At 49.4% G+C, this 15,923-nt stretch overlaps 1 protein-coding gene across 1 annotated transcript in view; it reads left to right on the top strand.

Annotated features, from left to right (window-relative positions):
- Positions 1 to 15,923, top strand: part of MYO7B (myosin VIIB) — a 73,728-nt gene that overhangs the window by 31,100 nt on the left and 26,705 nt on the right. The window contains exons 14-18 of the mRNA XM_069474635.1: positions 2,971 to 3,134; positions 3,387 to 3,524; positions 5,093 to 5,245; positions 5,856 to 5,954; positions 7,997 to 8,091. Coding sequence (XP_069330736.1) covers positions 2,971 to 3,134; positions 3,387 to 3,524; positions 5,093 to 5,245; positions 5,856 to 5,954; positions 7,997 to 8,091 — 649 coding nt within the window. The remainder of the gene's footprint in view (positions 1 to 2,970; positions 3,135 to 3,386; positions 3,525 to 5,092; positions 5,246 to 5,855; positions 5,955 to 7,996; positions 8,092 to 15,923) is intronic.

The following is a 15,923-nucleotide window of genomic DNA, read 5'->3' on the forward strand; positions in this document are numbered from 1 at the left end:
AGATCCCAGGGGGACCGTGGAAAGCAGGCGGAGGGACGAGGTTGTCTTGCAGATCTAGCAATGGGACAGAAGAATGAGTAGTGTGGCCTTTACTGGAGAGAAGAAATAGGGTAGACCAGGCATTTTTTTTAATATTTGGTAATAACTCTATTGAGATATGATTCACATGCCCATTTAATGTAATTGTGATTAATTCACATATTTATTCACCCGTTTTAAGTGTACAACTCAATGGTTCTTGTATATTCACAGTGTATATTCATGATTGCCACCATTTTAGAACATTTTCCTTGCCCCCCAAAAGATACCCACTAGCAGTCACTCCCCGTTTTCCCCAACTCTAGGCAACAACTAATTCCTGTCTCTATGGATGTGCCTTTGCTAGGCGTTTCATCTAAATGGAACTACACCATCTGTGGGCTTCTGTGACCGGTTTCCTTCACTTAGGATAATGTCTTCACGGTTCATCCATGCAGTAGCATGGGTCAGTGCCTTTTAGTGCAGATTAATATTCCATTGCATGGCTATACCACACTTTACCTCTTCATTAGTTGATGGGCATTTGGGTTGTTTCCACTTTTGGGCTATTACGTATAACGGTGCTATGAACATCCATGTACAAGTTTTTGTGTGGACATATGTTTTCACTTCTCCTGGGTATGTTACCTGGCACTGGAATTGCTGGGTCAGGTAGTAACTCTATGTTTAACTTTTTGAGTAATCATCAAAATGTTTTCCATAGCAGCTGCACCATTTTACATTCCCACCAGCAATGTATGAGGGTTCCAATTCCTCCACACCCCCACCAACACATGTTATCGTCTGTCTTTTCAATTACAGCTATCCTAGTGGGCTCGAAGTGGTGTCTCAATGTGATTTTGATTTGCATTTCCCTGATGGCTATGATGTCGAGTACCTTGTTATGTGCTTTCTGGCCACTGGTATATCTTCTTTGAAGAGATATCTGTTTAAATCCTTTGCCCATGGTTTAGCTGGACTATTTGTCTTTTTATTGTTGAGCTGTAGGAGTTGTTTATATATTCCAGAGCCTTGTCAGATATGATTTATAAATATGTTATCATCCTATTCATTGTCTTTTCACTTTCTTGGTGGTGTCCTTTGAAGTACAAAAGGTCTTCATTTTGAAGAAGTCCAACTTAGCTATTTTCCTTTTGTTACTTATGCCATACCTAAGAGTTCACTATCAAATCCAAGGTCATGAAGATTTACCCCTGTTTTCCTCTAGGAGTTTTTAGTGTTAGCTTTTACATTTAGGTGTTTGACTTATTCTGAGTTAAGTTTTGGATGTGTTGAGGGAGGCTCAGTAATGATTTCGATTGGCGAAATAAAGGCCTGGGGGGGCCAACCTACTGGTGTGCTTAGAAGAACGAGAAGGGTGGCCAGTGTGCTGCTGTGACCAGGAAAGCTGAGTGGCCGGAGGGCTGCTCTCTGCGGCTGGTGTGGACAAAGGAGGAGGTGCTTTGGTCTGTTCACCTGGAGGCCCGGATCCAGGCATGGTCCTTGTGTGCAGGGGCTGCTCACTTGTGCAGAAGAGGCGAGGTGTCAGGAGGTCAGGGGTAGGAATGGGGCGGCGCCTGCATAGTTCCTGCCAGATCCTGGCTTTGGGCTCTTCAGAAAGGGAGAGGCGAGAACCAGTGGGGCCTGCAGGGTCCCAGGACGCAGGAAGACACTGAGCCCATCTCCCAACCTCCCTGGGCAATTCAAGGCTGCATTTCATTTTTTGAAGTGACATGAAACTTACATGTATGCTATGATTGAGGTAGCTTCTTTCTAGATTTTCTGATTGCAAAACGCTGTAAATATCCATTAAAACTAAGCATTTGGTTCTTATCTGGGGTGCCCTGCTGTGCTGATGCCCTAGCTGCACTTGCTCTGCCTGCTGGAGACTAAGCCCAGGAGTGCCTCAGCCCTCACCTCGCCCTGAGAACACCCAAGGAGCTCCCCGCCCCAGGGTGGGGGAGACTCTGTCTGATCTCAGAGGTGCAGGGTGTCACTGGGTGTCTGCCCTGCCCAGCCCTGGTGCAGCTCTCCTTCCCAGGGTGCTACCTGCAGGCAGAGATGGGGAACAGGCTCCCTTCCCCTCTGCCACCCTGACTCAGCCTCCCCAGAACCATACCAGGCTGTGCAGCTGTGCACAGAGCATGCCACTGAAAGGTGGGGTGACTTAAAGGGGGCAGAGTGGAAGAAGAAAGTCAAGGTGGTGCCCTGGGGGGTCAGCCCTCAGCGACCAAGAAGTGCAGCCCCTGACCCCGTCTAACCTGGCTCTGGGAAGCAGTTCACCTTCAGAGCCTTCTCAGTGTGACTTGGTCCTTACTCCAGGGCTAGGCCATGCTTACCCGTGGCTGGAGGGGAGAAGCTCTCACCCCCTGGAGCCATGCCTGCATAGTCTGCTAGGGCTGCAGTGACAAATACCACAGGCTGGCCCACCCTAATGGTCTCATTTCTACCTTAATCAACGTGTTAAAGGCCCTGTCTCCAAATACAGTCATGTTCTGATGTATGGAGAGATAGGGCTTCAACATATGAATTTTGGGGGGACACAGTTCAGCCTATAACACTGTCCCTCCCCCACTTCTGGAGGCTCAGCCTTCAGGTCAGAGGGGCCTCCAGCCCTAGCAGGACCTCCCAAGGTCCCAGAAGCAGAAAGATGACAGTGGCTTAGATTGGGGGGGGTCGGAGTGGGGATGGGGCCTGGGGGGTTGAGAGTTCAGGTAGTAGGAGCAACCTGGTGCTGGGTAGAGATGGCGGGGCCACGCCTGGCGGAGGGGCAGAGAGCGTTGACTTCAGTGGGACCATAGTGGGGTCGGGGCTCCTCTGGGCATCTGTGTACCCACCCCGCCGCGCTCTTCTTCCCAGTGGGTGGGTACCCACCCCGCCGCGCTCTTCTTCCCAGTGGGTGGGTGGTGATGGCTGAGCTGGGCTGGTGGGTGGGCCTTGCTGTCCCCACAGGCTTCCTGGAGAAGAACCGAGATGTGCTGAGCGCAGATATCCTCACCCTGGTTTACTCCTCCAAAAACAAGTTCCTGAGGGAGATATTCAATCTGGAGCTGGCAGAGACCAAGCTGGGCCACGGGACCATCCGCCAGGCAAAGGCAGGGAACCAGCTCTTCAAGGTGGGCTCCCGGGCACCCTCCAAGGCCTCCTATGTCTCTCAGCCCCGAGGGCCGCAGGGCCAGGCAGATGCTTTACTCACCTCCAGGTCCCCAGCATGTGGCTGGGTGCCCGCACACTGTGACAGCTGGATGGATGGAAGGATGGATGCCCTGCCTGCGGGACCTTAGCGGAAGCCCTCCCTGCGCTGTGGGTCAGCCGTGTCCCAGGTGGCAGTCCCCAGGCCCCACTGTGCCCTGTGCTTCCGCCCGCAGTCTGCAGACTCAGCCAAGCGGCCCTCCACCTTGGCAGGCCAATTCAAGCAGTCCCTGGACAAACTGATGAAAATCCTGATCAACTGCCAGCCCTACTTTATCCGCTGCATCAAACCCAACGAGCACAAGAAGCCGCTGGTAACAGGAGAAGGCTGGGGGCACGGGTGGGGAGGGAGGAGGGTGAGGCTGATGGCCTCTAGGGTCGCAGGTGCTCTCTCCACCAGGCCTGGCCACTGTTCAGCTGTTAGCTGCCCCCACTTGACACATGAGGACCCTGGAGTCAGGTCCCAGTCTAGGTCAGTCCTCTTAGTCCTGCCATCCAGCTTCTGCGAGTGCTGGGCCAGGCTCTTCGCTTCTCTGAGCCTGTTTTCAGTCGGACTCGCTCCTGCCTGCAGGGGTGCAGCAGGAGTTGGTGTGAGGTTTGCAGCATGTCTCTGTGTGTGAACCGCACTCAGTAAGTGGCAGAAACCAGCACTGGGACTTTAGAGGTGACACTACTCCTGGTCACCGAGCCCCTCGTGGCACAGCCTTCCCCGTGTGTGGCAAGGGGGTGGGAGCCTGCTGCCTGCCTGCCCAGGGGTCCCTGCTCCATGGGCTGGGAATCCCACCCAGAGGCTGCAATACAGGGACCCCTCAAAATGGGAGATGTCATCTGAAAGGATATCAAACAGCTCAAAAACATCTTATAAGGGTATAAATATTACATTAAATGGAATGCCTTTTTGAAAAGAATAAAACTATATGAAATTTGGTTTATCCCATGAAATCTAGGCTGTATATTAGGCAGATGTGAGACTTCTCTTGTTCCTTAACTGCTGGGAGAAGTAACTGTGCTCCTAGAAAGCCCCGCCCCGCCTGCCCCGCCCACTGTGGGAGCCCAGTGCAGGACAGCGACCTAAGGCTGGCGCTCAGGTGTGGGGGGCTCTGGCCCGGATGTTGCTTCTCGGTGGCAGCTGCCCTGCCGTGTGTGTAGGGGAGGCCGGCCTGAGGGGCCAGGCATGCTCGGCCCCCAGGAGAATGACCTGCACCTCAGGTGCTCATCTTTACATTGGAGCCAGTTACCTCCGCCAGGCAGAGCTGTCATAAAGATTCAGCGAGAAATGCCAGGCCCGTAGGACATATTCAATAAACAGCAGCTGACCACTCAGCCAGGGCTAGCGCTGCCTGGCCTGGAGCCCTGGAGCAGGGGCTCTGTGGCCCTCAGTTTTGCAGGTGCCTGCCAGGCTTGCCCAATTGGAGGGCTGTTTCCCCGAGCCCCGGAGAGACCCCTAGCTCCAGGTGGAGGGGGGCTCTCTGGAGGCCAACTCACCACGGAAGCCAGACACCCGGGAGAAGCATCATGCCCAAGCTCCTCTCTGCTCGCCACACCTGCCTCCAAGCAGGGCACGACTCAGTTCCCTGGCCAGCTGCCCCTTCAGGTGTCCCTCCGTCTTGGGGGAGGGAGAGACTAAGCTGAGTAGAATATTGGCCGCCTCTGAGTGCGAGAGTCGAGTCGTGTCTTCATTCCCCTGCTGTGGGGGAGGGCCATGTGCTGGAAGTGCCGTGTGCGGGGGAGGGGTGCTGGGAAACACTGTCAACCGGGCGTATGCAAGTACCCTTGCATTCCCGGCACTGTGCACATCCGGAGAGTGGTGCAAGTATTGCGTTCTGGTGGCTGGGGAGGGGGCAGGGTTGCCCGGCCCTTGGTCACCCGCCGTCGCCCACAGCTCTTCGACCGGGAGCTGTGCCTGCGGCAGCTGCGCTACTCGGGCATGATGGAGACCGTGCACATCCGCAAGTCGGGCTTCCCCATCCGGTACTCGTTGGAGGACTTCTCGCAGAGGTTCTGCGTGCTGCTGCCCAGCGCCACGCGGACGCAGGTGCGCAACTGTCCCCCGATGGTGTGCGCCGTGCTGTCCGCGTCCCCCGCTCCGGCCACCTCCAGCCCCAGTACAAGGGGGCTCCCCACAATGCCCAGACCCCAGCTCTGTGATGATCCCCGTCCCTCTTTACCTTCCCCGCCTCCCACCCTCCCCTCTTGCTCTCCCAGCGACAGGGCGGGAGGCACTGGCTCACCCCGGGGTCTGGTGGATGCTGGCGGCTGCAGCTGTTCCTTCTAGCACGTCTGCGGTCTTACCGCAAACACTGTCTCCCATGGGGCAGAACGTCAGCGAGCTGAGGTGTGGCTAGGGAGCTGTCAGGGCCGGGAAGTCTGGGATGCCTGAACCCTCAGCCATCCTGAAGCCTGGCCTGACCTGGGCCCCAGCGTCCACAGCCACATTAAGGCCCCAGGCCTGGCAGAGCCCGGGAGGCCTGGGCCCAGAGTGCCCCCTCGCCCACTCCTTGGCCTGAGGTGCCCGTTGTGCCTGTGCCGGGCAGCCCCTGGCAGTGGAGCCTGTGGGAGGAGGAGGAAGACACCGGTCCCCAGACCTCAGCCTCGGGGCTCTCTGCTCCGACAGGCTCTGAGCCACCCCCCTCTCTCCTTGGCAGCTGCGGGACAAGTTCCGCCAGATGACCATGGGCATCGCTGACATGTGGCTGGGGACAGACAAAGACTGGAAAGTGGGAAAGACCAAAATTTTCTTGAAGGTGAGACCCTGAGGACCCCGCCGGCGGGCGGCCTCCTGGAGACGGGGCTGGGCAGCTCCTGCGCCGGCCTGGCGTCTCCACTGGGCTCCGGCCGACTCCTCTGCTCCAGCGCTGCGCGTGGCCCTGGCCCCCAGGGAAGCCCAGACGGAGAAGGTCGTGCTAGGGGTACGCCAGGTGGCGAGAGCACCGGGAAGCCAGCCCAGCCTATGGGGGTCCAGGAAGCGTCTCAGAGAGGGGTCCTGTAGGACCGCAGTTCCCCCCGCCAGGCTTCGGATCACTACTGGTCCGTGGCGTGTTAGGAACCGGGCCACACAGCAGGAGTGAGCAGCCGGGAGCTTCATCTGTGTTACGGCCGCTCCCGTCGCTGCATCGCCGCCTCCTGTCAGATCAGCAGCAGCCGCAGGTTCTCGCCCGAGCCCTGCTGTGCACTGCGCGTGCGCGGGCTCTAGGCTGCGCGCTCCCCACGCTCTGGGGTGGAGCTGAGGCGGTGATGCGAGCGCTGGGGAGCGGCTGCAAATACAGATTATCACTAGCTGAGAGATTTAACTGCACAATAAACGTAATGTGCTTGAATCATCCTGAAACCTTCCCCCCAGCCCCTGGTCTGTGGAAAAATTGTCTTCCATGAAACTGGTCCCTGGTGCCAAAGAGGCTGGGGACTGTCGCCCTAGGACAAGCCTGAGGGGAAGGAGGAGGCACCTCCCAGCCACAGCCGGAGAGCACTAAGGAGCTCAGAGAGGGCTCCCAGCGTGCTGAGAACAGGCCTCGGTCATGCCAGCAGCCACAGCCTGCAGCAGGGGGCTGTGAGCCTCTCCAGAGCCCCCGGAGAGCTGGCACCGCAATGGAAGGGTGCGGTGTGTTGACTGCCCGTGAGCTGACTCATCCCTAGGAGGCTTGTATGAGCATCACCACCACCTGCCTCCCCCACAACATACAGGGAGCTTGAGGCCATGTACAGGCAGCCTCGTGGCCCTCCAGGATTGCCAGTTGGGTCAAAGAGCCACCGGGGAGAGAACCCCCTGTCCCCTATCCTCATAAGCCTTAGGTAGGCAAGCGCAGGGAGAAGGAAGAGAAGGAAGAGATTGAGCCAGCTCACCTGAGCCTCCTGCCCCATACCCGCTGTTCCTTCCTCTTCCCCAATGTGACTGCCCCCCCCCGCCCTCATCTGTCTCCAGAGGGACCTCCTGGCCCCAGCCCTCCAGGTGGTCTGTCTGTCCATCTGTCTGTACATTAGTCAGGCCGGTGCTGGGGCTCTGAGGCTCAGATAGGGAAAAGAAGCAGAGGGCTTCCAGTTTGACTGGGGAGGTGACACCCTGGGGCACTGCCTGGAGAGCAAAACAGACAGCAAGGGCCACAGGGGCATAGAGGCGAGGTCAGTGTGGGCAGATTTTTGGGGAGGGCAGGAGAGGACAGTGGCTACCCCTCCATCCCTCCTGTCCCTGCTGCTCCTCGAGGCCAGAGCTGGGTCTGGTCTGTCTCTGTTGCCCAGGCTCGAGGCTGCGTGACAGAGTCTGGTGCAGGCAGGAGGGGCCATTGAGCTCCCAGCCTCTCCTCCCCACTTGCCTGAGGGCCACACTGCTCTGTGCTCTGCAGAGACAGCCCCTGGCTTCCCGGGGCTGACAGGCCCTCGAGTCACATCCTCAGGCACAGGGACGCCCAGGGATGAATAAGGCCTGTCGGCTCGCACCCTGAATCCTACTCACGGGTTGCAGGAAACATTTTTATACTGAAACAACTGTAGATCTCATACAGTTGAATGCAAACATTGCATGAATTTTGGGAAATAAAACACAAATTCAAAGAAATGTGCCCCCTTAGATTCTCCAGAGTAGAAATGAAGGTTGCCAGGTTGAGTTAGGAAGTAGAAAGGCTAAAGCGGGAAGTTCTTGAATCCAAGGTGGGAGGTGTCGCAGCTCCTGTTTCTGAGCCACATCCAGGTCAATCGAAGGGTCGCCCTCCTGGGAGAGGTCAGAGAGGCACTGCCTTCTGGGGAGGCGGGGTGAGGCTGGGCGGCTCCCTGATGGCACCTGTCCCATCCCCAGGGTTACCAGGACACTCTGCTGGAGATACAGAGGAGCCAGGCCCTGGACAGAGCAGCAGTCAGCATCCAGAGAGTCCTGCGGGGCTACAGACACAGGTGCCGGCCCTCCCCGCGTCACTGCCCGCCACGTCCCCCACAAACCAGGGCCACGTGTTCCTGCGGGTCCCTCTCTGGAGGTCATTAAGATCTCCCAAGACCTCCTGACCTGGGACACTGCAGCCTGTGAATTCCAATACATCACTGGAATGTTTGGAAAAAACAAAAACCACTCCATAAGCAAGAGGAGTGAACCAAGTGAAGGATCAGCTGTTAACTACATTTTATTTCTCTCCTTCAGTCATCTTGGAGGGGGTGTGGGTTTGGGTTGTGAAGTAGTTTGGCTTCGCCCCAGTTCCCTGGTCAGTGGGAAGCAGCACTCGTGTTTCAGCCCAGGTTCAGCCCGTCAGCAGCCCCCGCAGCACCCGGCCTCCTTCGTCCGGAGGCCTCGAGGTCCCCACAGCATGGTCCCGGGAGCCATCCCAACTGCTGGTCCCCAGTCGTAGAAAGGGCTGCAACCCCAGGCATGCGAAACTGGGAGAAGATGGGCAGCCCCGGGAATAGGGAATGTGGCCCAGGGAGCAGGGCCGGGAGCTTGGCCCGGGACGGAGGGGCAGCTCTGCTGCGAGGAAGCCAGCGGCCGGCGAGGAAGGCCGGGTCCTGGTGCCCCGGGTCTCAGGCCCATGGGTGGCATCAGACCAGCCAGGCCGGCCTATCAGAGGGAGGCTAGCCAACTGATTCATATATTTTTAATTAAAGTTTTGTTTTGAGGCAATTGTGGATTCACATGCAGTTGTAAGGAATAATACAAAGAGATCCCATACACTCTTTGTCCAGTTTCCCACAGTGATAGCGTCTTACAGAATTATAGTACAATAACCCAACCAGGACACTGACATTGACACAGTCAAGATACAGAACGTCCCGTCCCCACCAGGACCCCGTGTGCTGCCCTCGTATAGTCACACCCACCTCCCTTCCCCCACACCCCCATCCCTCTGTAGCGCCCGGCAACCAGTAATCTGTTCTCCATTGCTATAATTTTGCCATTTCAAAAATGTTATATAAATGGAATTATATAGCATGTAGCCTATGGGATTGATTTTTCTCATTCAGTATATTTGTTTGGAAATTCATCCAGGTTGTTACGTGCACCAGTATTTTGTTCCTTTTTATTGCTAAGTAGTATTCTCTAGTTTGGATATACTGCAGTTTAATCATTCACCTGTTGAAGGACATCTGGGCTATTTCCAGTTTTTGGCTTTTATGAATAAAGCTGCTATGAACATTTATGTACAGGTTTTTGAGTGAACACAAATTACCATTTCTCTGGGATAAATGCCCAGGAGTGCAATTGCTGAGTCATATGGTAGTTACATGTTCCTTTTTTTTTTTTTTTTTTTTTGAGACAGAGTCTCACTCTGTTGCCCGGGCTAGAGTGCCCTGGCATCAGCCCAGCTCACAGCAACCTCAAACTCCTGGGCTCAAGCAATCCTCCTGCCTCAGCCTCCCGAGTAGCTGGGACTACAGGCATGCGCTACCATGCCCGGCTAATTTTTTCTGTATATATTTTTAGTTGTCCAGATAATTTCTTTCTATTTTTTTAGTAGGGACAGGGTCTCACTCTTGCTCAGGCTGGTCTCGAACTCCTGAGCTCAAACGATCCATCCGCCTCGGCCTCCTAGAGTGCTAGGATTACAGGCATGAGCCACCTCGCCCGGCCACATGTTCCATTTTTAAAGAAACCACCGAACTTTTTTCAAGAGTGGCTGTGATCCAGGAAAGTGAACCCCCAAATTGAGGTCCAGCCTCAAGGCCAAGTGGGTCCTTGGCTGCGTGCAGGAAAGAATTCAAGAGGGAGCTGACAGATAAGGCAAAAGCAAGTTTTTTGAGGTAAGAAAAGGAAAAAAGAAAGGTGGATGCCCATAGGCAGAGCAGCAGCTGTCTCTCAGAGCAGCAGAGAGTAGCACTTTGTGAGTTTCCAGGGTCTTATTTTATACCTTCTATTTAATTTTGTGTTAAGCAGAAGGAGGATTATTCATCAGATTTCTGGGAAAGGGGTGGAGAAGTTCCTGGAACCGAGGATCCCTCCCCCTTTCAAACCATATAGGATAACTTCTGGGAGTTGCCATGGCATTTGCAAATAGTCATAGCGCTGTTGGGAGTTTCTTTTAGTATGCTGATGTATTATAACTAGCGTATAATGAGCAGTGAGGGTAACCTGAGGTTAGTTTTCATGGACATCTTGGTTCCAGCTAGTTTTGGCCGGCTTCTGCACCTCCTCTGGTTTTATCAGACACTTTGGTTCAAGTCTTATTATTCCTTATTGAGCGGGGTCTGCCAGTTCCCTATCTCAGCCGCACACTTTTACATTCCACCGGCAATGTGTGACTCAGTCTCTCTTCACCCTCACCAGCGCTTGATGTTGTGGCTGGGTTTTTTTTAGCCATTCTGATAGGTGTGTGATGATATCTCATTGTGGTTATGATTTACATTTCCTGATGTTGGATATCTTTTCTTTTTTTTATTTTTTTTTTTATTCTTTGTTGTTTTTTTTTATTTTTTTTATCACACTCTTGAATATCTTTTCATGTGCTTATTTGCCATATGCATATAGTCTCTTTGGTGAAATGTCTGAGCCTGTTGCTTGACGATTTTCTAATCGAAATCTTTGTTGAGTTTTGAGAGGTCTTTGTATATTCTAGATCCCAATCTTTTGTCAGTTATGTGGTTTGCAAATATTTTCTCCCTGTCTTCACATTCTCTTAAAAGGGTCTTTGCACAGCAAAAGTGTTTAATTTTGATAAAGTCTAATCATCAAATTTCCCTTTTATAGATCATGCTTTTTTGGTCTCAAGTCTAAGAACTCTTTGCCTAAAGATTTTCTTTTGTGTTTTTCTAAAAGTTTTATGGTTTTAAACATTTTATATTTAGGTCCATGGTACATTTTCATTTTGAGTTTTTATATAAGGTGTGAAATTTAGGTCAAGGTTCTTTTTCTTTTTTTCTTTTTTTTTATTTTTTATTTTTTATTTTTTTTTATTTTTTTTTATTTTTGAGACAGAGTCTCACTCTGTTGCCCAGGCTAGAGTGAGTGCCGTGGCGTCAGCCTAGCTCACAGCAACCTCAAACTCCTGAGCTCAAGGGATCCTCCTGTCTCAGCCTCCCGAGTAGCTGGGACTACAGGCATGCGCCACCATGCCCGGCTAATTTTTATATATATATTTTTAGCTGTCCATATAATTTCTTTCTATTTTTAGTAGAGATGGGGTCTCGCTCTTGCTCAGGCTGGTCTCGAACTCCTGAGCTCAAACGATCCACCCACCTCGGCCTCCCAGAGTGCTAGGATTACAGGCGTGAGCCACCGCGCCCGGCCCAAGGTTCTTTTTCAATTTTTTTCCTATGGATGTTGCTCCAGCATCATTCATTGAAAAGTCCATCTTCCTTCAATGAATTGCTTTTATGTCTTTGTCAAAAATCCACTGGCCATATTTGTGTTGCTCTGTTTCTGAGTGCCCCGTGCTGTTCCATCCATCTGTGTGTCCGCCCCTCCGCAATGCCGCAGTGTCTTGTACTGTAGTTACATGGTAAGTCTTGAAGCAGTGTGGACTGATTTCTCTGACTCTTGTTTTTCAAAATTGTTTTAGCTCCTCTAGTTCCTTTGCATTTCCATGTACATTTTTAAATAGTTTTGTCTATATCTCTAAAAAAAATCTTACTGGATTTTTGACATCAATTGCATTGTCTATCCATTTGGGAGAGAATTAACATCTGTAGTGTGCAGTCTTGCATTCCACGAACATGATATCTAGCTCTACTTATTTAGATCTTCTTTGATTTCAATCATCAGTATTTTGTAGTTTTCAGCATATAAATCCTGCACACGTTTTGTTAAATTTACACGTAAGTTGTTGTTTTGGTTTTTTTTGTTTGTTTGTTTGTTTTTTCCTGAGACAAGATCTTGTTCTGTCACCCAGGCTGGAGTGCAGTGACATGATCATAGCTCACTGCAACCTCAAACTCCTGGGATCATGTGATCACCCTGCCTCAGCCTCCCACACAGTTAGGACGACAGGTGCGCCACCATATCTGGCAAATTTTTTTTTTTTTTTTTTTTTTTTTAGAAATGGGGTCTTGCTATTGCCCAGGCTGGTCTCCAACTCCTGGCCTCGAATGATCCTCCCACCTTGGCATCCCAAAGTGCTAGGGTTATAGGTGTGAGCCACTGTGCCTGGTCCTGAGTATTTTTTGGAGTGGTTGTAAATGGTACTGTGTTTTTAATTTCAACATTGACATGCTCATTGCTAGTATGTAGAAATATGATTGATTTTTGTGTATTGACTTTGTATCCTGCAACCATATTGAACTCACTTACTTTTTATAGATTTCTTGGAATTTTCTATGTAAATAATCATGCCATCTGCAAATAGGGACAACTTTATTTCTTCCTTTCCAATCTGTATGTCTTCTATGTCCTTTGTTTGCCTATTGCACTGGCCAGAACTTCCAGTATTATTAGAGTGGTGAAAGCAGATATCTTTGCTTTGTCCCATATCTTAGGGAGAAAGCTCTCAGCCTTCAATCATTAAGTATAATGTTAGCTGCATGTTCTTTGTAGATGCCCTTTCTTAAGTTAAAGAAGTTTCCCAAATTCCTAGTTTTCTGGGAGTTTTTATAATGAGTGGGTATTGAATTTTGCCATTTTTTCCCTGCATCTGTTGATCATGATTAAGCAATTTCTGTTCTTTAGCTTTTATGTGACAGACTACATTGACTGATTTTTAAACATTGACCTTGCCTTGCATCCCTGGAGCAAGCTCCACTTGGTCATAGCATATGATTCTTGTTATGTTGCTGAATGCTGTTTGCCAATGTTCTGTTAAGGGTTTTTGCATCTGTATGCATGAAATCTGAAGTTTTCTTCTTTTATATTGTCTTGTCTGGTTTTGGTATCAGAGTAACACTAGCTTCATAAAATGAATTGGGAAGTGTTTCTTCCTCTTCTATTTTGTGGAAGAGATTTTGTGAAATTTTTGTTAAAGGTTTGGTAGAAATCTGTGAAAACATCTGGGCTTGGAGATTTCTTTACAGGGAGTTTTAAATTATACACTTAAGTTCCTTAATAGTTATAGGATGATTCAAGTTATCTATTTCATATTAAGTGAGTTGTGGTAATTTGTGCTTTTTGAGGATTGGTCCATTTTATCTAAGTTATCAAATGTGTGTGTGTGAAGTTGTTCATAGTATTCACTTATTATCCTTTCGATGTTGGCAGAGTCTGTAATGATATCCCCTGTTTCATTCCTGATATTGGCAACTAAAGAAAAGTGTGTCCATTTCATCTTCTTGGAAGTTATCATAGTTGATATTTAACCATGTTCTTGCTATTTTAGCCAATGCAATTAGAGAAGAAAATTAAAGAAAAGATAGAAATCACAGTTTCTCAACCTCAGCACTATTGCCATTTTGGGGTGGATGGTTTTTTGCTGTGGGGGCGGTGCTGTGCATTGTCAGATGTTTAGCAGAACCTCTGGCCTCTGCTTACTCTCCCACACTCTCCCCACCATCGTGATGACCAAAGTGTCTCTAAACCCTGCCAAACAGCCCTAGAGGGCAATAACCTCTAGTTAAGGACCCCTAGAAAGGCAAGAGATTATATTTATTTTTTGGTAATTCAACTGTTTACTTTGGCTGCCTGTTAGAATCCTGGGGAATTAAACGTGTGTGTGTGTGTGTGTGTGTGTGTGTATACACGCTGGACCCATCAGCAAAAGTTTGAGTTAATTGGACTGGGTGGGAGCCAGGCATCAATAAATATCGAAGTTCTATAGATGATTTTAATATGGTTAATATCTACTGATTACACCTAAGAAAATCCCCTGAAAAATTATTAGAAGTGATAAGAAAATTCAGTTAAGTGTGAGATAAAAGGCATACCTCAAAGATATTGTGAGTTTGGTTCCAGACCAAAGTGAATATCAAAATAAAGTGAGTCACATTAATTTTTTGGTTCCCCAGTATACATAAAGGTTATGTTTACCCTATACTGTGTTTTATTAAGTGTAGCATTATGTCTAAAACAATGTATATACCTTAATTAAAAATACTTTATTGCTAAAAGAATGCTAATGATCATCTGAGCCTTCAGCAAGTTGTGATCTTTTTGCTGGTGGAAGGTCTTGTCTCCATGTTGGTGGCTGCTGACTGATCAGGGTGGTGGCTGCTGAAGGTTGAGGTGGCTGTGGCATGCCTTAAAATAATGCAAGAATGAAGTTTGCCATGTTGGTTGACTCTTCCTTTCACAAAAGATATCTCTCTAGCATGAGATGCTGTTTGGTAGCATTTTATTCACAGTAGAACTTATTTCAAAATTGGGGTCAATCCTTTCAAACCCTGCTGCTGCTTTATCAACTAAGCTTATGGAATAGTCTAAATCCTTTGTTGTCATTTCAACAGTGTTCACAACATCTTCACCAGGAGCAGATTCCATCTCAAGAAACCACTTTGTTTGTTCATTCATAAGAAGCAGCTCTTCATCCATTCAAGTTTTATCACGAGATTGCAGCAATTCACTCACACCTTCGGGCTCCACTTCTAGTTCTAGTTCTCTTGCTGTTTCCACCACATCTGCAGTGACTTCCTTCGCTGAAGTCTTGAACCCCTCAGAGTCATCTATGAGGGTGGGAATTAACTTCTTCCAAACTCCTGTTAATGTTGATATTTTTACCTCCTCCCATGTATCACAGATGTTCTTAATGAAGAATCCAGAATGGTGAATCCTCACAGAAAGTTCTTGATTTACTTTGCCCGGATCCATCAGAGGATTCACTATTTATGGCAGCTATAGCCTTAATAAATGTATTGCTTAAATAGTAATACTTAAAAGTCAGAATTACTCCTTGACCCATGGGCTGCAGGATGGATGTTGTGTTAGCAGGCACGAAAACAACATTACTCTCCTTGTACATCTCTATCAGAGCTCTTAGGTGACTGGGTGCATTGTAAGTTAATAGAAATATTTTGAAAGGAATCTTTTTTTTTTTTTTTTTAAGCAGTAGGTCTTAACAGTGGGCTTAAAATATTCAGTAAATGGTGCTATAAAGAAATGTGCTGTCATCCAGGCTTTGTTGTTCCATTACTAGAGCGTAGGCAAAGTAGATTTAGCATAATTCTCAAGGGCCCTAGGATTTTCGGAATGGTAAATGAGTTCTGGCTTCAACTTAGGGTCACCAGCTGCATTAGCCCCTGTCCTTTGAAGCTTTGTAACCAGGCATTGCCTTCTCCCCTCTAGCTTTGAAATTCCTAAATGGTATCTTCTTCCAATATAAGGCTGTTTCGTCTGCATGGAAAATCTGTTGTTTAGTGTAGCCACCTTCGTAATTTATCTTAGCTAAAGATAAATTTATCTTATCTTCTGGATAACTTGCTGCAGCTTCTCCATCAGCATTTGCTGCTTCACCTTGCACTTTTATGTTCTAGAGACAGATTCTTTCCTTAAACCTCGTGAACCAGCCTCTGCGAAGCTTCAGACTTTTCTTCTGCAGCTTCCTCACCTCTCTCAGCCTTCACAGAATTGAAGATAGTTAGGGCCTTGCTGTGGATTAGACTTTGGCTTAAGGGAATGTTGTGGCTGGTTTGATCTTCTATCCAGACCACTCAAACTTTCTCAGCAATAAGCAATCTCAGCAATAAGGCTGTTTCGCTTTCTTATCATTTGTGTGCTCACTGGAGTAGCACTTTTTAATTTCCTTCAAAAACTTTTCCTTTGCATTCACAACTTGCTAGCGGCTTGGCACAAGAGGCCTGGCTTTCAGCCCATCATGGCTGTCCATGTGCCTCCCTCACTACGCTTAATCATTTCTAGCTTTTGATTTGAAGTGAGAGACGTGCAA

The sequence above is a fragment of the Eulemur rufifrons genome, chromosome 1, assembly GCF_041146395.1.
Source record: "Eulemur rufifrons isolate Redbay chromosome 1, OSU_ERuf_1, whole genome shotgun sequence".
NCBI classification, from domain to species: Eukaryota; Metazoa; Chordata; class Mammalia; order Primates; family Lemuridae; genus Eulemur; species Eulemur rufifrons.